General features: G+C 36.4%; 1 protein-coding gene and 1 long non-coding RNA gene across 3 annotated transcripts; one reads left to right on the forward strand and one right to left on the reverse strand.

The window, feature by feature from the left end:
* Window positions 1–893: 893 nt before the first annotated feature.
* LOC114544482 (probable CTD kinase subunit alpha homolog) lies at window positions 894–2316 on the reverse strand (the record flags this gene model as incomplete). Its single annotated transcript, XM_028563111.1, has 2 exons — window positions 2299–2316; window positions 894–1905 (listed from the first exon to the last, which is right to left on the reverse strand). Coding segments are annotated over exons 1-2 (1030 nt in total), but the record flags the coding sequence as incomplete, so codon positions are not given.
* Window positions 2317–12175: 9859 nt separating this feature from the next.
* LOC114544483 lies at window positions 12176–14148 on the forward strand. Of its 2 annotated transcripts, XR_003690443.1 has the most exons (4): window positions 12176–12339; window positions 12874–12918; window positions 13069–13264; window positions 13762–14148. It is a non-coding gene; the product is annotated as an uncharacterized LOC114544483 (long non-coding RNA). The 2 variants fall into 2 exon arrangements; XR_003690442.1 differs by having other exon boundaries at window positions 13069–14148.
* The last annotated feature ends 2292 nt before the right edge of the window (window positions 14149–16440 follow it).

Here is a 16440-nt window from a genome sequence, read left to right on the forward strand (position 1 = left end):
TATATATATATATATATATATAATATATATATTATATATATATATACACCCATTTGCAAAAACGTTGGCTGCAGATAGATAGATAGATAGATACTCGAAATTTAATTAGAATTGCATATGTTGTGTAATATGATTGAAATCCCATGCAAATGCAATCATATGCAATTCTAATTAGACTTCGAGTATCTATCTATCTATCTATCTGCGGCCAACGTTTTTGCAAATGGGTATATATATATATATATATATATATATATATATATATATATATATATATATATATATTATATATATACATAATATTATATATATATATAATATATATATATATATATATATATTATATATAATATTATATATATATATATATATATATATATATATATATATATATATATATATATATATATTTTAGTATGCAATTGTGTAGACCTAGATGTTGAATAATAAACATTTAGAAGCATTTATAAAATTTTTCGTGCGTGTGCCTACGAAAAACGCGTGACTGGAAAGCAACTTTATGCATGTGGACTCCTCAGCGGGAAATAGGGCTGGCTCTTGTCAATTTCACTTACAAGTTTAATGCTCTTTGAATGATGACAAACAAAGCGACATCAAGGCATCTTTGATAAAAAATTCGTTTTTGCTAGGAGTTATTTAATGTATGTATATCATAATTTACCTGAATTCGTGTACACGTGTGTATAGAGGACCAGAATAATTAAACAATAACCTGTTTTAGGCTGACTTATTTACTATAAGTTGCATGGTGATAGCCCGAATTTCCGCATCCGGTAGATTAGAGATTCATAATTATTTATTTAATATAGTGCTACAATTGTGACCTACTTAGCGGACAGTCGGGCATATACAATCTACAAAAAATTACCTACTTAACTTAAGCTTTTCCAATGAATTCTCAATCTCATGCATATTTGGCCTATTTAGTTCTGAAATGTTCTTACACGAGTGATAAAGTGCAGAAAGTTCCCTATTTTCGAGGCTGTGGCTGACGACTTTCATTAAATATCCAAATGAATAAACATCAGTGCGTACTGTTTGTTTCCCTCCACCAGATTTAAGTTCTGGTGCCAAGTATGGGTACTTCCTCTCATACGTTTCTCGCTCCTTCTCGCCAAATTCTGGGTAGCTCTTGCCATTGTTAGCTGCAGTTGCTTTGCCAAAGTCAATGAGAACTGCAGTAAAGCATTTGCCGTGCTTCTCTATGACCACGTTATTCGTCTTAATATCGTTGTGAATTATATTCTTCTCGTGAATATAACAAATGGCCATAGAGAGGTCGTGCAATATGGCCAACCAGTGTGGACGAAGGTCGGAACTTACAATGTTTTCAGACAAGGCAGTGCACATTGTAGTAGATAGTAAGGCGTCTTCAGTTTCGACACTGTGGTAGGTTGTAATGATGAGAAAAGGACTTTTCTGGAAACAGACGCCGAGAAGCAAAGGGAGATTAGGATGACGTAGGCTATGTAGTATCTCAGCTTCTCTGGTGATTTTCTCGTTTAAACTTTCGCTCTTTATTTCTTTGACTGCCACTTTGAGAGATCCATACTTTGCCAAAAAACAGTTTCCAAATGTTCCTTCCCCGACTTTTCCATCTACATGTAGATGCTTTCTGTCAAGTTCTATTAATTTTGGTTGGCATTTCGTCTTAGTTTCCTCTTGGCTTTTTTTCCATCGGTAGTGGAAGTACACTGCATGCTTGTTCAGACGACTGTTTTCCTCTTCTAGCTTTTTAATACTTTCTAAATGTGTAGGATTTTCACCGCTTGTATGCCTAACCTCGTTCGCTAAACCAGTGCCAATGGTATCATTCGAAATGTTGTTTGTTTGTTTGCTTCCTTCATCCTTCGCCAATTTACGCAATTTTCTTTTATTACTCGTCTACGACGAGTATTTTCCCTCCTATTGCCGAGAGAGCGCATATGATGAGCATTATTTGATTTGTTTTTCCTTTCCATTGGATAAATGTCACTGCCTGCATGAACGATTAAGTTCTATCTTCACAACCATGCATATCACAATTTAATTGCATGCATATGGCACAATTATCACAATATAATTGCAAAATCATGGCCAATTTCCGCTTAGGTGTAAAGTTTGGCTAATTGGATTCAGTCCTTTCAATTTTAGGGCCTGTTTATATGGAACGTGTAATCCCGACTAGGCGAAACAAACACACTCTGTTTATACACTATACCCGATTTGCATGGCCATGACATCAAATTAGCCATGTGAAGTCATGTAAAACTCTCCTTAAACCTTTTTTGCGTTTACCTTTGGTTGATATAACATATAACACCTCATACACGTCATAAATTTTGACAGATAAAGATGCAACAGAGTGTTGATACATCAAAACACCATGTTTATAGCCTTTGATTATGTACAAATCTTGTACAAATTGATTTATAATTCATACTTACGCCTGTTGGCGCTTTACCAAAGGCGGGCACATTTTATCTAAAGGACCGTTTACACTACACGCAATTTATTGACACGGCACGGCTAAAACGGCCCAATTTTATTGTTGTTCAGACTACCAAAACAAAGACCGGGCATATAAATATAAATAAATTAAGAGTAGTGTAAACTTGTGCTTAGGTCGTGTATAATTTGTTTCAAACATTCATACAGATATCATGCGTCAACAAGAATTTTATTGGCAGAATACTGTTTTTTTGTCAGCATACATATAGATATAATGGATAATTTCATGCATAAATTATACTCTATAGTAGCTACAATCATGAAATATCATCAAGTTTGGTGTCATTTAAGCCCGATTCACACTACACTCAATTTATTGGCACGGCAGGACTAAAATGGGTATCCGTGTCGAATTAATATTATTAGTGTCCAGACTACCAAAACAAAGGCCGGACACTAATAAAATGGGTACCCATTTTAAATCGTAGTGTAAACAGAGCTTTAAAACAAGAAATGTTTTTATTCCTGCAATATGCAGATTCGTGTACATTTTGCTTGAATACTATTTTCATGGAACATTTCATCTTTCATGTGTACAAAAAAACAGACATAGCAGTATGAAAGCGATAAAAAATTCGCATCAAATATAACAAAATAAACCGAAAAATATATATCTACGTTTCGATTTAAGTCGACCCTTTTAGATCAAAACATCCTAGAGTTTTTTTTGTCTATATTAAGCAGTTGTTTCACTACATTTGATGTTAATTGTTTTCAAGGTGTTATTGAAAAATTATTATAATCATCGATAATCAGGTTTGCGAGTTCTTTAATACAATGTTTCCACCAAGCAATGCCAGGTAATGCTATTTTTTGCCACTATTCTAGTATTATTATTCTATGAGTTCTGTTCCTTACTATTCTGCAGCCCACTTCTGTTGTAAAGGATTAACAATTAAAACATTCTCGAGTTGGTTTCCGAGGAGTGGAACTTTACCTTGAACAGGACAGAATCTTCCAAAAATTCGTCCAAACAGGTAAAAATGATGCTGGACCCGAATCTTCAAACATATCTCTACACCATACTTCCAATGGCGACTTGAAATAGTTTTTGTGGTCCTTAAACCATGAAACACATGCCAGAAGATACGTTTCTTGTTTTTTCTCACCATTGGCGCGATTAAATTCAAGAGTGTGCTTTAGGAAGAACCTTACTATAGCTGGCCGGAAATGTGGGTCATTACAAAGAGCTATATTGTTATCATGAAACCAAGACGCCGTGACGTGGTTAGCCCTTGGTGATTTACAGCATGATGAGTCGTAAATTTCACCATATATTTTCATTCTTTCCACTTGCAGATAACTGGAAGACACATAAATCTCGTCAGTTTCTTCGTTTACGGGTAAAATAGACTTGTACATATTCTTTAGGTCCTCGCAATCCTCTTCGTCTAAGACTTTGGTTTTAAATGGGGAATAGGTTCCTGAGTTGCGTTATCTTCTTCCCACGAGACGTCGCGTGGATGAACCTGGCTTATGTGGCATCTCGTTTGGAAACCTGCGCTAAAAACCTGTTTTAATGTCCCTGAAAGCTTTTCATTTTCACTGCTAACCAAGTTTGCAAAGTGCTTCAAGAACATCGGATATTCTTGGGTGGTTGATGCTGACGAAAGATAGTCTTCTTCTAAAAACTTTTTCATCATTTGGACTGGAACCGCCTTGTTGTTATGCTGGTATCCACCAAGAATTCCGTTATACCTTTCGAAAGAAAAGCACCAAAAAGCATAAACTGGACCGTAATCCTCAATACATTGCGCGAGGTGTCCATGTAGATGCATGTTTGGGGTCACAAACTCCTCGGAATAGAGGCTTTCGGCCTTGTTACAAAATGCAAGTAAATTCTGATCCGCTTGTTTTAATTCACTTCGATTTATCGTTCTTGCGCACATCAGCCGACAAGCAGAAACAAAAAGCATCCAACACTCATAATGGGCTTTAGGCAGAAAAGTGGACAAGATGTAAGGTGAATACACCAATGTCCAATTCTTCCACTGGTCAGCAGTCATCCCAGAGGAACCAGATTCTATTTTGTTTGGAATTCGTCCTAAATCTGGAGGGACAACGATTTCATCAATGTGGACTTGGATCTTTTTCAGATCATCCTGCTTTAACAGTCCTAAATCTACCCATTTATGGAATAACATTTTGCTGTGCCTAATAGCAAGTTATGCATAGGATCTATCACGACAAATCGTACACCATCATAGTACGGTAGTCTTAATAGTTCAGTGTATCGACTACCAAGAGAGCTTTCAAGTTTCTTTCGTTGACTGGATGACGTACATTTCAAAGTTTTTTTCGCATTTTTGCGATGAGATATTGAGTCCCGTTTTGGCCAGGAATTTCTTGCAAAGCCCGAATAATTTGGTTTTGCACCGAAGTGTTTTACAGGGAACTCTTTTAGGCACCTCGAGCAACCACGGGTAGCGTTATGTGCCATAAACCCCGCAACTTTTCTTGCTGCCGGAACATCGCAGGCAATACATAGAAGAGCGACACGTACAAAAAAGCATCTCCAGCCTTGGTGAAACATATGTCCTTTCCAAAGCGTCAAAAGTTCGTCAACGGCTGGCTTGAGAATGGAATTTAAATCGTGTTTGGGTTCACCTTCAATGAGACCGAGTAACACTACATTTTCTCTCTTGTATCTTTCTTGTCGCGGCAAATTTGCGAAAACACAGTAAATAGCTCCTACAGATCCTGGTGCATGCTTGAATGGGTTAAACCAGTCAACATTCATGATTAATGCGAGGTTGTTCCGATCTTTTAGAAAAGGTTGTTCTTCAAAGGTCTGAAAGTCCTTCCAAACTTTGCCGTCATGAATGTCACACATTTCTTCTAATTCAACATCATTTTCAGTCTGCCTCCATTGATTACATATTTCGAAAAAGTTCTTTCGAAATATAAACTTTTTTAGCGAGCTGAACAGGCTTCGGTACACGTAGACTTTTCGAGGATATCAAAAAACATTTCCGGTCTTTCCTCTCACTTTCAACCATGTGATTGAGCAAAGGTTGATATCGCCTTTGGGTAATCCAAGTGTCGTTGAACTAAATAGCGCCACGCGTTCAAGTGCTTCGGAGTCCTCTTGCCGTTGTAACGAGCTATCCGCCGATCTAGAAGGAACCAAACTCGATATAGCAATCGCTGAATCGAATCATGAAAAAAGGATTGAAAAGAATTCCCAAGAAATTAGTAAATGAAGTCAGGGTCGATAATATACTTAATCAAATGGATAGCATTATTATTCAAATAAACAGTTTGAAAGAAGCTAAATCAACAGCCGACGTCGACGAGTATTCGAATTACCAACTGCAAAACAATTTTAAAAGTTAAGAAGAGAGAAGGCACTTACAAAATTTGATAAAAATAGCTACAATTAGGAAACATTTAAGTAAACCTGCCCCAATTAGAGACACCCAACTACCAAAACTCTTCCTATCAAATGTGAGGGCTATATCTAATAAAATTGATGAATTGGATGTCGTTTTAAAAACAAACGAGGTAGATCTGGCTGGAATAACTGAGACTTGGCTAAATTCAAATGTTCCTGACAGCTGTGTACACATTTAGGGTTATGCTTTAGTTCGAAATGACTGTGTTGAGAAACGGGGCGGAGGAGTTTGCGTATTTGTCAAATCTTCAATACCCTTCGTGACCCTTCCAAACCTAGATTGTCCTAACCATGAGTGTTTGTGGATTAAACTGAGACCTTACCGGCTTCCCAGAGGAATTTCATGTATTATTGTTTGTGTAGTATACCACCCACCTCAAGCAGATGACAGCGAATCTTAGCAATTCTTAGAGAATTTAATAACGAATCGTTGGTGATGTTCCTAAATAGAGCATATCGGTTGCTACATAAAAATGGTGCAGAAGGCGACTTCGTCCTTAGGATACCACATGTCGGGTGTAGTCATTTCATGCATATCGTTCATAAAAATTTGAGTGCCATAGGGCGTCAAAGGCGGAATAGAGAAAGCAATGTTGATCGCCGCGAAAAAGTTTGGTATCGTTTCAACATGTATTGCATGTCCCTTCTTGTGAATTCTACAACTTTGGATGAATTCGATATGATTTTAGTAGATATATGTGTTTGCCTAATGAATAGGTTCCTTGATGATCAGGTCCAAATATCGTACGATAGGATTGTCGGAAGAGTACAAAAGATGGGTTCGAAGACAATAGACGACATCGTGGAAAACGTCGAGAATCATGTAGATACAACTTCAACGGATGACGCCTGGGAAACAGCGTTAACTATATCAGAGAATTCTTTTGACAGTCACTTTGAAAATCTGTTAAATCCAATTATCGGACAGATCGTTATGGACAACACTAAAAACGTAGATGCAGCGTTGAATAGAAGCTGGTGCCCTGAGTTTTTTAAATTCATAAGATCATACGTTGGTGAGATGCCGTTGTGGTCTGGAGTTTTGTTAGGATCGCTAGATAGGTACAAGATGAAAGGAAATCCAGATTCGTTTGAAACTAAAAATGACCAAAAATGGTTAAATATTGAATCCAAAAATGCAAAATCGGAAGGTTATATAGAGGCCTGGATGAGAAATTTGAAGCAGGAGGATTTTCCTGGCAAAAAACGACTGACGCTTTTGCCATGGAAAACTACAAGAGAATAAGAAGAAGGCAAGGAAACTCCAAGACAGTTAATTGATGCTATTAGGTATCTTAATTTCGATAATAAATTTACAACCATATGAACCAGCACGTGCGTTGTATCTTGGTGATAGAAGGACAGTAAATACTAAATATTTTGCGGTTGGTCTTATAAGTGGCACACTTTGCGATGACTGAAAAGAATTGTTACTATGAAATTTTTAATTATCTTTGTGATGGTAGCTATCCTAGTAGTGCTGGAAAAGATAAAAAAAATCTTAGAAAGAAAGCCGAAAAGTTTTTGTTTTGAAAGACGGCGCCTTGTTTTATGGTGGCAAAAACAATAGCCAGGCCCATGAAAAGCGAGATGTTTGAAACGAGCGGCTTATAATTTTATCTAAATATTGGGGGGTCCGAATCCGCGCGGAGGGGGGTACGTATCCGCTAGCGGATATGGACCGGGGGGGTCCAAATCCGCTAGCGGATATGGACCGGGGGTCCATATCCGCGGGGGTCCAAATCCGCTGTGACACCGGGCATAAAGACCTAGAAATACCTCGTGATCTTCAAGTCAATTTAGATATCGTGTACGTAGTATGTATAGCAAAACATTCAACAAAAATATCTGTTTGTAACTATGTTTCCGCTTTTTAATTTCATTGTTATTTTAATGATTTTGTCGTGAAATACGCAAACGGGAGACAAAATTATATTGTCATTTAATTAATCAATGCACCCGTTCCTGTTGTATCAAACTTTACAAATGTGGATTCTTTCCGGCAAGGTGAAGTGAACGAGATTCAGATGATTCATATTTTATCATATCAGGATTTGAATTTCGCTCTTAAAGAAATTAATGAATGAAGGAACTGAAGAGAATTTGGAAGCAAACAAAAGATGTAAAGAAAAACAAATAATAATGAGCCAGGAGCCTCATATTTGACATGAATCACCCACTAAATGTGGGACGCCACACCACCTTATAATTGCTCAAAGTGAAGCATAAGGTTAACAAAATTACAAGAACTTCCCAAGCTATAATTAGAGCTAGGGACACGTTCTTCAGTGTGACTTGAGGCCAAACACCATGAAACAGAGGAAGCACTTTCTGAGATAACCTGAACATTGCTCAATTCCTAGTACAAGTTGATGTGTGCAAAGTGTGGATACATATCCGGCCCCAGCTTGGCTTCTTTAAAATTGACGAGCGTCTAGCCCTGCATAGTAATTTGTTCCATATTTTTCAAAAATGTCATCCATGTACTGTGGGGATCATCACCAGTAAGGATCTCCGTAGTTCTTTGTTTATAATTGACGTCCATAAGGAGTATTATTCATTTCAAACAAGTTGGGTATTGCATTAACACATTCGAAATCTATATTTTCCACCTTCGCGTTTTCTTGACAGCAACTTTTTCTGTAAAATAGTTGTTTTAGCTGACTCGAGGTACAGTATATTGTTTTATAAGATGACCCATTCCTGTGTGTTGTTGTTGTTGGAATTGTGACTGTATACTGAATAATATATGCAAAATCTGAACTTATGTTCAGTTATACATAGTATCTTTCATCGCGGTCGATCAATGATAGACTGAGTTGGTATAGTTGTTGATGGTGGTTCATGTTGATTATAGAAGCGCTAGTTTAAGCACGGGTGTAGGTTTGGCAAGGTGGTGGAGGTATTTCTTACATGGGTTGAGATATTCTGAGTTCTTATGAACTATAGATGAGGGGTTGAATGCGTAGGTGAAACGTTCCTCTAAAATCCCAGAGTAACCATCGGTAACATTTACCACAAGGAGTAAACTGGGGAAGCGATATTCGGTTTACAATGGTGATCGATTAGGGGAGATTCCTAAGATAAAGGTGGAAATACTTCTTTTACTGAAGTTCAAGAGACAGAAAACCACTTGAACTCTATCCTCAGAAAGAATGTCCAGTTAGTCCAGTGGTTGTATTGGAGGTTATACAACTTAGAGTTCCAAATATAAAATTGTGTTCTTGATACACGATGTTCGCAAAATCTTTTTGGTGTCACTAATGAACTCTTTTCAATCCGTATACGTCTTTCCAATCCGTATACTTTTTCTTTCCAGAAAATATTTACAAGAGATTTTTCTGTTATACACCCCAGTGCCATTATGAGGCGTTGTAGCTGGACCAGGAAGAATCGAGTATGTTCTCCAGTGGAATTCAGGTTGAAATCATTTTGCCTCTTCACGGACAAAACTAAATAAGTTTTTTCGCCGAGAACACACTTTTTGCAGCACAAAAGAGGAAGAGTTAAGGAGTTTTTAATATAATAAGCACGTATACACGAACAAGTCACCTAATTGAAAACGCGAACAGAAGAACGGACACACAATACAATAGAAATATTAGTTATCAAAACATAAATTTCGAAAATACACAAGGACGCACATCACGTACATGTAGGAGGAGAAAAAAAGTACACAACATACATCGTGAAAGGTAAGCAACATAAAGTTTAAATTGATAATAGACATTCAGGCAAAGATCGAACTGAACACAACAAGAATTTTTAGTTCTAATGCAGTAAATATTTTAGGATTCTTGATTGTTTCTCTGAAGACACGATCACTTCAATAATTTCAATTCAAAATGTTTTCAAAGACTGTTGAAATAAGTATCTTTCAAATACGCACGTAAGTAAAGTGTTAATTTCCTATTTTGAAATGGAAAAGAACCCAGTCAAAGCCTTTGTATTTAAATTTACGAATCCCGCATAAAAGAATCCACATTTGCACAAGTATACTATTATGGAAAGTGTCGTTCCAAGGAACGGTTAGATTTTTTATAAAAAACGAAAATTTTTTATGGATAAGTTCAATCAATGTATTGGCAAAATATTAAAATTAATAAACCATTAAAATTTATTTCCGGAGTATTACTAAAAAAGCTATTTTTTGTGAAATGTCTTGCTCCATAGGCTAACATCACGTTCGTCAAATGAAAAGGTGTAAAACAAATAAATATTAAACATTTTTGAAACGTTTTTTGAAAGTTTTTTTATTATTCGTCACAAACTCCGGTCGAAATATATGGGATAACGTATGATAAAGCTTGTCTTACTTAAATCAAATTCCAACCTTTCTGGAATCGGAAATGAAAAGAAAAGAAAGGAAAAATCCGGGTGACATGATTCGGCCTATAAGTACTTTCTGTTCTATCATGTGTATCCGATATTGTAAATGCTTTGTTGTTAAACATCTTTTTCTGTTCGACCAACTGTCGAACAAAATGTTATTGTCAAGGAACGACCAAATTTAAATATTAAAAATAAGGGGATGTCATTCATGAAGGAGTGGTACTCCAAAAAGGATTGGCTTTGTGGCAGCTTAATTTTAGAAAAATTGTTCTGTTGGGCATGCCTTTTGTTCTGTCCGGTATTATTAATAATGTGAAATTTTTCTTACTATATCTTTATAATAAATGTTAGTGGTGGTAGTCGATATATTGGAGAGCTAGGAATAAACACCAAATACCCCGGAAAGGAGCTCATCGTTGCCGTTTCCTGAGAAATTTTCGAGAGAGGTAGAAAAAGCAATAAAGGAAGGTTCGGTCATAGAAGTTCGGAAAAAAATTGTCAAAGATGAAATTATTTTACAGAAGAAAGACAACTGGGATTAAAAATGGTAAAATACCCCGTAAGAAGGAGCAAGAGAATTCAAGAAAAAAAAAGACAAGAGAGGAGGAGGTATCATCCCCAATAAACGAAGTTCAAGAATTAAAAAAGAGAGACAAGGTGGTGATTTCATGAGACCATTGATACCAAAAGTTAGCCAGCCTTGCAATTTCTCTGTAAATTTGAAATCCAGGATGGCAAATTTGCTGAGTTTGTGACTTGTTTTTCATGTATTGTGTCGTCATTAATAAATTGTTTCTTAACAAATCATATTGTATACTTCTTTTTATACTATTAAAATCTTTTACGTTTGTATCTGTATATTCAAAAAGCTCACTGACAATCATTGCTTGTCACGTAGAAATCCCGTCTTACGTATACTTATCAATGAAAAAGTCCTTTCTTAAATATTTAGGGTAAAAATCTAATATCAAGCTCTAATTACGCCTTATTACGGTGGAAATATCGAATTGCTGAGGACATTGAAATATTACAGACTGCATGCGTTAAACGTATTTTGCCTCAAGATATCAACTTACTTTTCATTCGAGCTTCTAATCATTGCCATTTTACTGGCTTACTAGAAATACATGCATGCAGCAACCCCTCGCCTCAGTTAAACGAAATTAAGAATAGGGATGATTATTTAACATGATAGTTATGTCGTGGTATGTGAGAAAAGAAGTATGGAAATGTTTTTTTGGAAGTGGAAGCACTGTAGCCATAGCAACTTGTTACGGCCGTATATTTTGGTTTATAAAGTTTAGTTTACCCTCATATTTTTGGGAAAAAAGGGCAAAAATACGACAAGATTCTTAGCATTTTTTGAAGTTAAGTTATTCATCTATAATCAGTATTATGGTAAATTATTTTAATTATTACTTTTCATTGAAATATAACATCAGACGTCTCGTACAACTTCCGAAGTTTTGTTACGTCTCGACTGGTTTTTGCACGCGAATATATTTATTTGATTTTCTTTTTGTCATTATAAAAACGGAGTTTATAATGAAATGATAATGTCGTCGATCACATAACACATTCAGATTTATAGTGAAATACATTTTAGCATATTTAGTTGTGTTTAAACTGAAAAGAATGACTTTTTAATAAATGTGGCCGGGTGAGAAATTATGAAGTGTAAAATCTTCCCACTCACTAAAAACCAGTCTTCAGTCGTTTAATTTTAGCCTTCTTGTCTTAGCCAATCAGAAAGTTATTGATTACCAAGTCTTCTCTCGTTTAATTTCAGCGCACGCGCATAACTGGCAAAAAGGTCGAACGTCCACCGTTGACCGTCCACTTTCATTTCGCTATGTTCTCACGGGTTCCGGGTGTAATCCTAATCTCCGGGCGAAATTAGTACCCTCGCACGGCGCTTCGCGCCGGCTCGGGGAAAAATGGATGGAAAAGTAAAACTGTAAAATATATTCCCTTCAGGTTCTCCTTTGAAAACAAGACTTCAAGGTAATTAAAACCAGGCATGGCAACCACAACACCTTCATCATATCGTATTGCGAAGAAAATTACCCGCCACTACAATCATATCTCGTTTTTACGTACATGTAAGTCTTTGAAATTAATACCTAATGGTCTACGCGCAACATACTCTTTTGAAAACTTAAAATAGAGAAGAATAATTAATCATAGATAATATAGACTGATTGATAATTGTATCAATTTACACTAACCTTACTATATAAGACAATGAAAGTGCATACAATGTATCATGGAGGAAAAACAAAAGATTTCATCGATGATATAAATATTGCTTCCTTGCTGACTCAATTGTGGTGGAACAGTAAGTGATACCCTTGTTGTTGTACGTGGAGTTCTTATGATGATCTGTGTTTAGCAAACTTGGTTTCTGTCTACTTTTTAATCCCAGATTTTGTATTTTGTGTGGTCAGTTGTATTTTGAAAATGATCCTGTCGAACTAAAGTGTCAGTATAGTTGAGTAGTTGGTAATAAGTAACTGCATCTGGTTGTAGGCAATGCTACCAAAAATACAGTCTATCATTCCTATGAATTCCTATGATATTATTTAATAATCAGGATTGACTTCTTAAACATAATAATTCAATTTATTCTGATATAGGGCTCATAAAAGAATATCCCGCTCTTTGACTTATTTATTACAGAGGTAAGTTTTCAGCATTCATAAATCATGTATGATACTTGTTGGAATGATAGTGAGTCATATCTGATAAATGGAATTGGAAATGCAATTATGTATCGCGATTTCGTAATCAAATTGAAGTCTTCAACACATTGTTTGCAAATATTTTACCAGGAGAAAAAAATGAAAGCAGTTGCTCATCCACAAACCTAACACTGCTCATTGTCACGGCGGTGGTACTGATATTCTTTTTTCTTCCGGTGGGTTTTATCGTCTACTGGTGTACGAAAAAAAATTATCTGCAATGTCAGGGAGAAGGATTACTGGGCGCTCCCGCCAGGGCAACGACGATACAAGCAATTACATACAGGTAAAGTAATCGCTGCACACAGGGATAGTTTATGAATAAGTTTCATAGATAAGATTGTTAGTCTGGGGCCGGTTTTTCGAAGCCAGAGATCAAATACGTTCCCATCTAAGCTGAACACACATCATATGCAATTCATTTGCAATTATTATGCATGCAGTTCTTTTGGAAATTGAACATTCAAGTCTCTTATCAGTTCACCGTTTAAGCTAAACATCTTTCTTGGGTAGGGGCGTAAGCGAATCGTTGTAAGGGCGTCAATATTTTAAAACTTCCGGCTGCATGTCATTTTCATCATTATTGCCATAGTATCCTGCACAGAATGTTTTGCACAAACCTTGTCTCGATTGACACTGGCGGCCTGGCCCCGCCAATGTTCTTGCTGGCCCCCCTTCCCCAAAATCCTGGCTACGCCTCTGCCCGTGTGATTCAATTTTTTGATTGAAATTCAATGCACCCCGAACAAAACATTGAATACTGTTATAAAGTACTGTTTACAGGTCAGCTCCTGCAAAATCAAACCTCTTCTTTTCTTATGAAACTCGTGGAGCTGCTCACTCCTGAAGGTAGGCCAAACTGGAAAGATCTAGCGGCAAATTTTGGCGATTTCGCTTACGAGGAAATCGCGAACTTCGGAGTTGGCAAAACTACAGTGGAGACCAAAATCACGTCAACCATCGACAAATTATATAGATGTTGTCTCAACATTAAGAAGGAAGATGTGGCGACGTACATTGCCGATTGTGTAAGCCAAATAACAGACACTACACTTGTGTAGACAATTGGCCTTTTTTGACAGGCGATATCCGCCGTTTCCTGCATGCCTATATGGGTACCAAGTGAGCACACGACTTCGTTTCGACGTGGAATTTTGGTTGAACTTTTGTCGCGACGTCGATCATCAGCGGGAAATCGACGTTGTTTCCACGTCAAGGTCATTTCCACGACGTCGAATCAATGTCGCTTGTCAACGTTGTTTCAAGGTTGAAACATGGTCGATACGTAGTTATATACGTACAGGGTCGTTCGGCAACCAAAAATCGACTGGCTTTCAATATTGCCGCATTGCCGTGTTAACACAACCTACGACTTCAACATTGCCGTGTTAACAAACCTACGACTTAATTTTTTACGGCGAATTGGTTAGCTGATAGTGTCTGATACTGTATAAAATATTTCGAGAAATTTGTACGTTCTTGAAAAAAGCGTTAATGCAGGATTCCGGGAGTCGGTTTGTAGTATAGTTTACAGCTATAGCCCGTGGACAGACACATTAAAATAAACAATTGGCCGTGGAAAAAATTATTGTTCCTTATACTTAGCTCTTTGACTCGAGTTCGTTTTTCCGGAGCAAGAGATTTAAGGGGCGGCTGCCATTCTGCGAAACACAGATTGGATAATCTTTATTTGTTTGTTATTGTTGACTGGCATACCAAGAGAAGTTTTTGGAAGGTAAGATGAGTGGATAGATTCATAAACATTCCGATGCCTAATGAGTTAGCCCATTAACAGGCAAAAAACCTTTGTCGACCCCCAGCGTCGCTAGCTGCAGGCCGTATCACCCTAATCGGGAACCTGCGCACAGGTAGAGCGGTTTTGAAATGGGCTGTTGATGTTTCTCCTGCTTTCAACATGCGACCTATACTATAGTTCGGTATATTGTTCATTTTTATTATTAAGAACATTTACGACACAAAATTTGCATAGCTGGGCTGGCTACGTCGCTGCGAACGACGCGATCATAACGCCTAGTAGGCGTCTTGTTATATATTGTTCGTTAAAATTTCTATAAGATTTTCAAGTGACTTTTTTGAAAATGTGCCTCAATAAGGGTTGATATGGGAACCTTAAATGAAATGCTTTAATTAATATTATACAGTGTATAAAACAATAAATATTAGAAAAATTGACTAAATGTGAATGCCTATCATTATCTATTGTTTAGTAACCCATGCATAAGGTGAACTAAACAAAATGTTGACATCATTTTGCCTTTGTTTATGTAATTTCAAATTCAATAGAAAAAGTGATCGAGGTTATGATAATTATAAACTTTGTTGTTTTTGTTTAGTGGATGTTAATTTTTAAACGATACTTAGGAAAACATGAAGACAGTTTAATCATTCAAAATTCAACTTTTGTTTTACTTTTACTTTTGTTTAGACAGCACTCAAAAGACTGTATAAGATTTTCAAAACATAGAAACCGCGAAGTGTTTTACTTTGACGGACATAGCGTGGCTAGGCAAGGTAACCGCATTGCGCATTTGCTAACCAAATTCACGCATTTGATGTAAATCTTTGCACTGAAACGGAAAATGACAACTTGTTTTTGCCAGAAGGTCTTTTACAAAATAACAACTTGAATGACCTTCCGTTTTGAAACCAACATTCCGGCCCCTTAAAGGCGATATTTTTTCTTTACATGACGAAATTCTATAGGTTCGAAACTTTATGATAAATCTAAACTAATAGAAATCACATTAACAAATTACAAACGCATTGCAATAAAACTAAACGCTGTAATTTATGCCCTCCAAGAAATCTATAATCATATGTCATCCTGAATTAAGCTCTTTGAACTAGCGTAATGAACTTGTTTCCACACGCCGGCATCGAAAGAAGTTTTTACTAACCCAGTTTAACCAATTACATGCAACATGACCTAATTAAATCTGCATCTCTTATATGCAGTCGTTGATGAGTGTGGCAAGCTTAACGCTTGCAGTACTAAACAGTTCTGTAGTGAATAAGGCACTGTGAAATGAGGAATGTGGAATGAGGAACAAAAGGCTTTATACGTTTTAGAGCACCTATACCTGAGGCAACTTTTTTGCACAATTTTCTAATATGAATTTTCCAAGACATATTTTCATCAATATATGTACCAAGAGATTTTGAAAAAGTAACTTGTCTAATTGGAACATTATCAATTGACAGAGGAGAGGAGAAGAACTTTCTGGGATTGCCTGATTATTTATAAGTAAAGAAATATGTGTGAAGTGTGATAAATACATTAAAACTCTAACTAAGCATCGTATCTGAGATGTATATATAATAAAACTATGCATTTCACGATCCATGTTGGCAAAAACAACTAACTAATGCGTTATAGTATAGGTATAAACATTATAGTATTCGCTATACTGTGAAAAAGTGATATGATATATACAAATTCGC

This window comes from Dendronephthya gigantea, unplaced genomic scaffold, assembly GCF_004324835.1.
Source record: "Dendronephthya gigantea isolate DGI-Jeju-01 unplaced genomic scaffold, DenGig_1.0 000804F, whole genome shotgun sequence".
In the NCBI taxonomy this organism is placed as follows: Eukaryota; Metazoa; Cnidaria; class Anthozoa; order Malacalcyonacea; family Nephtheidae; genus Dendronephthya; species Dendronephthya gigantea.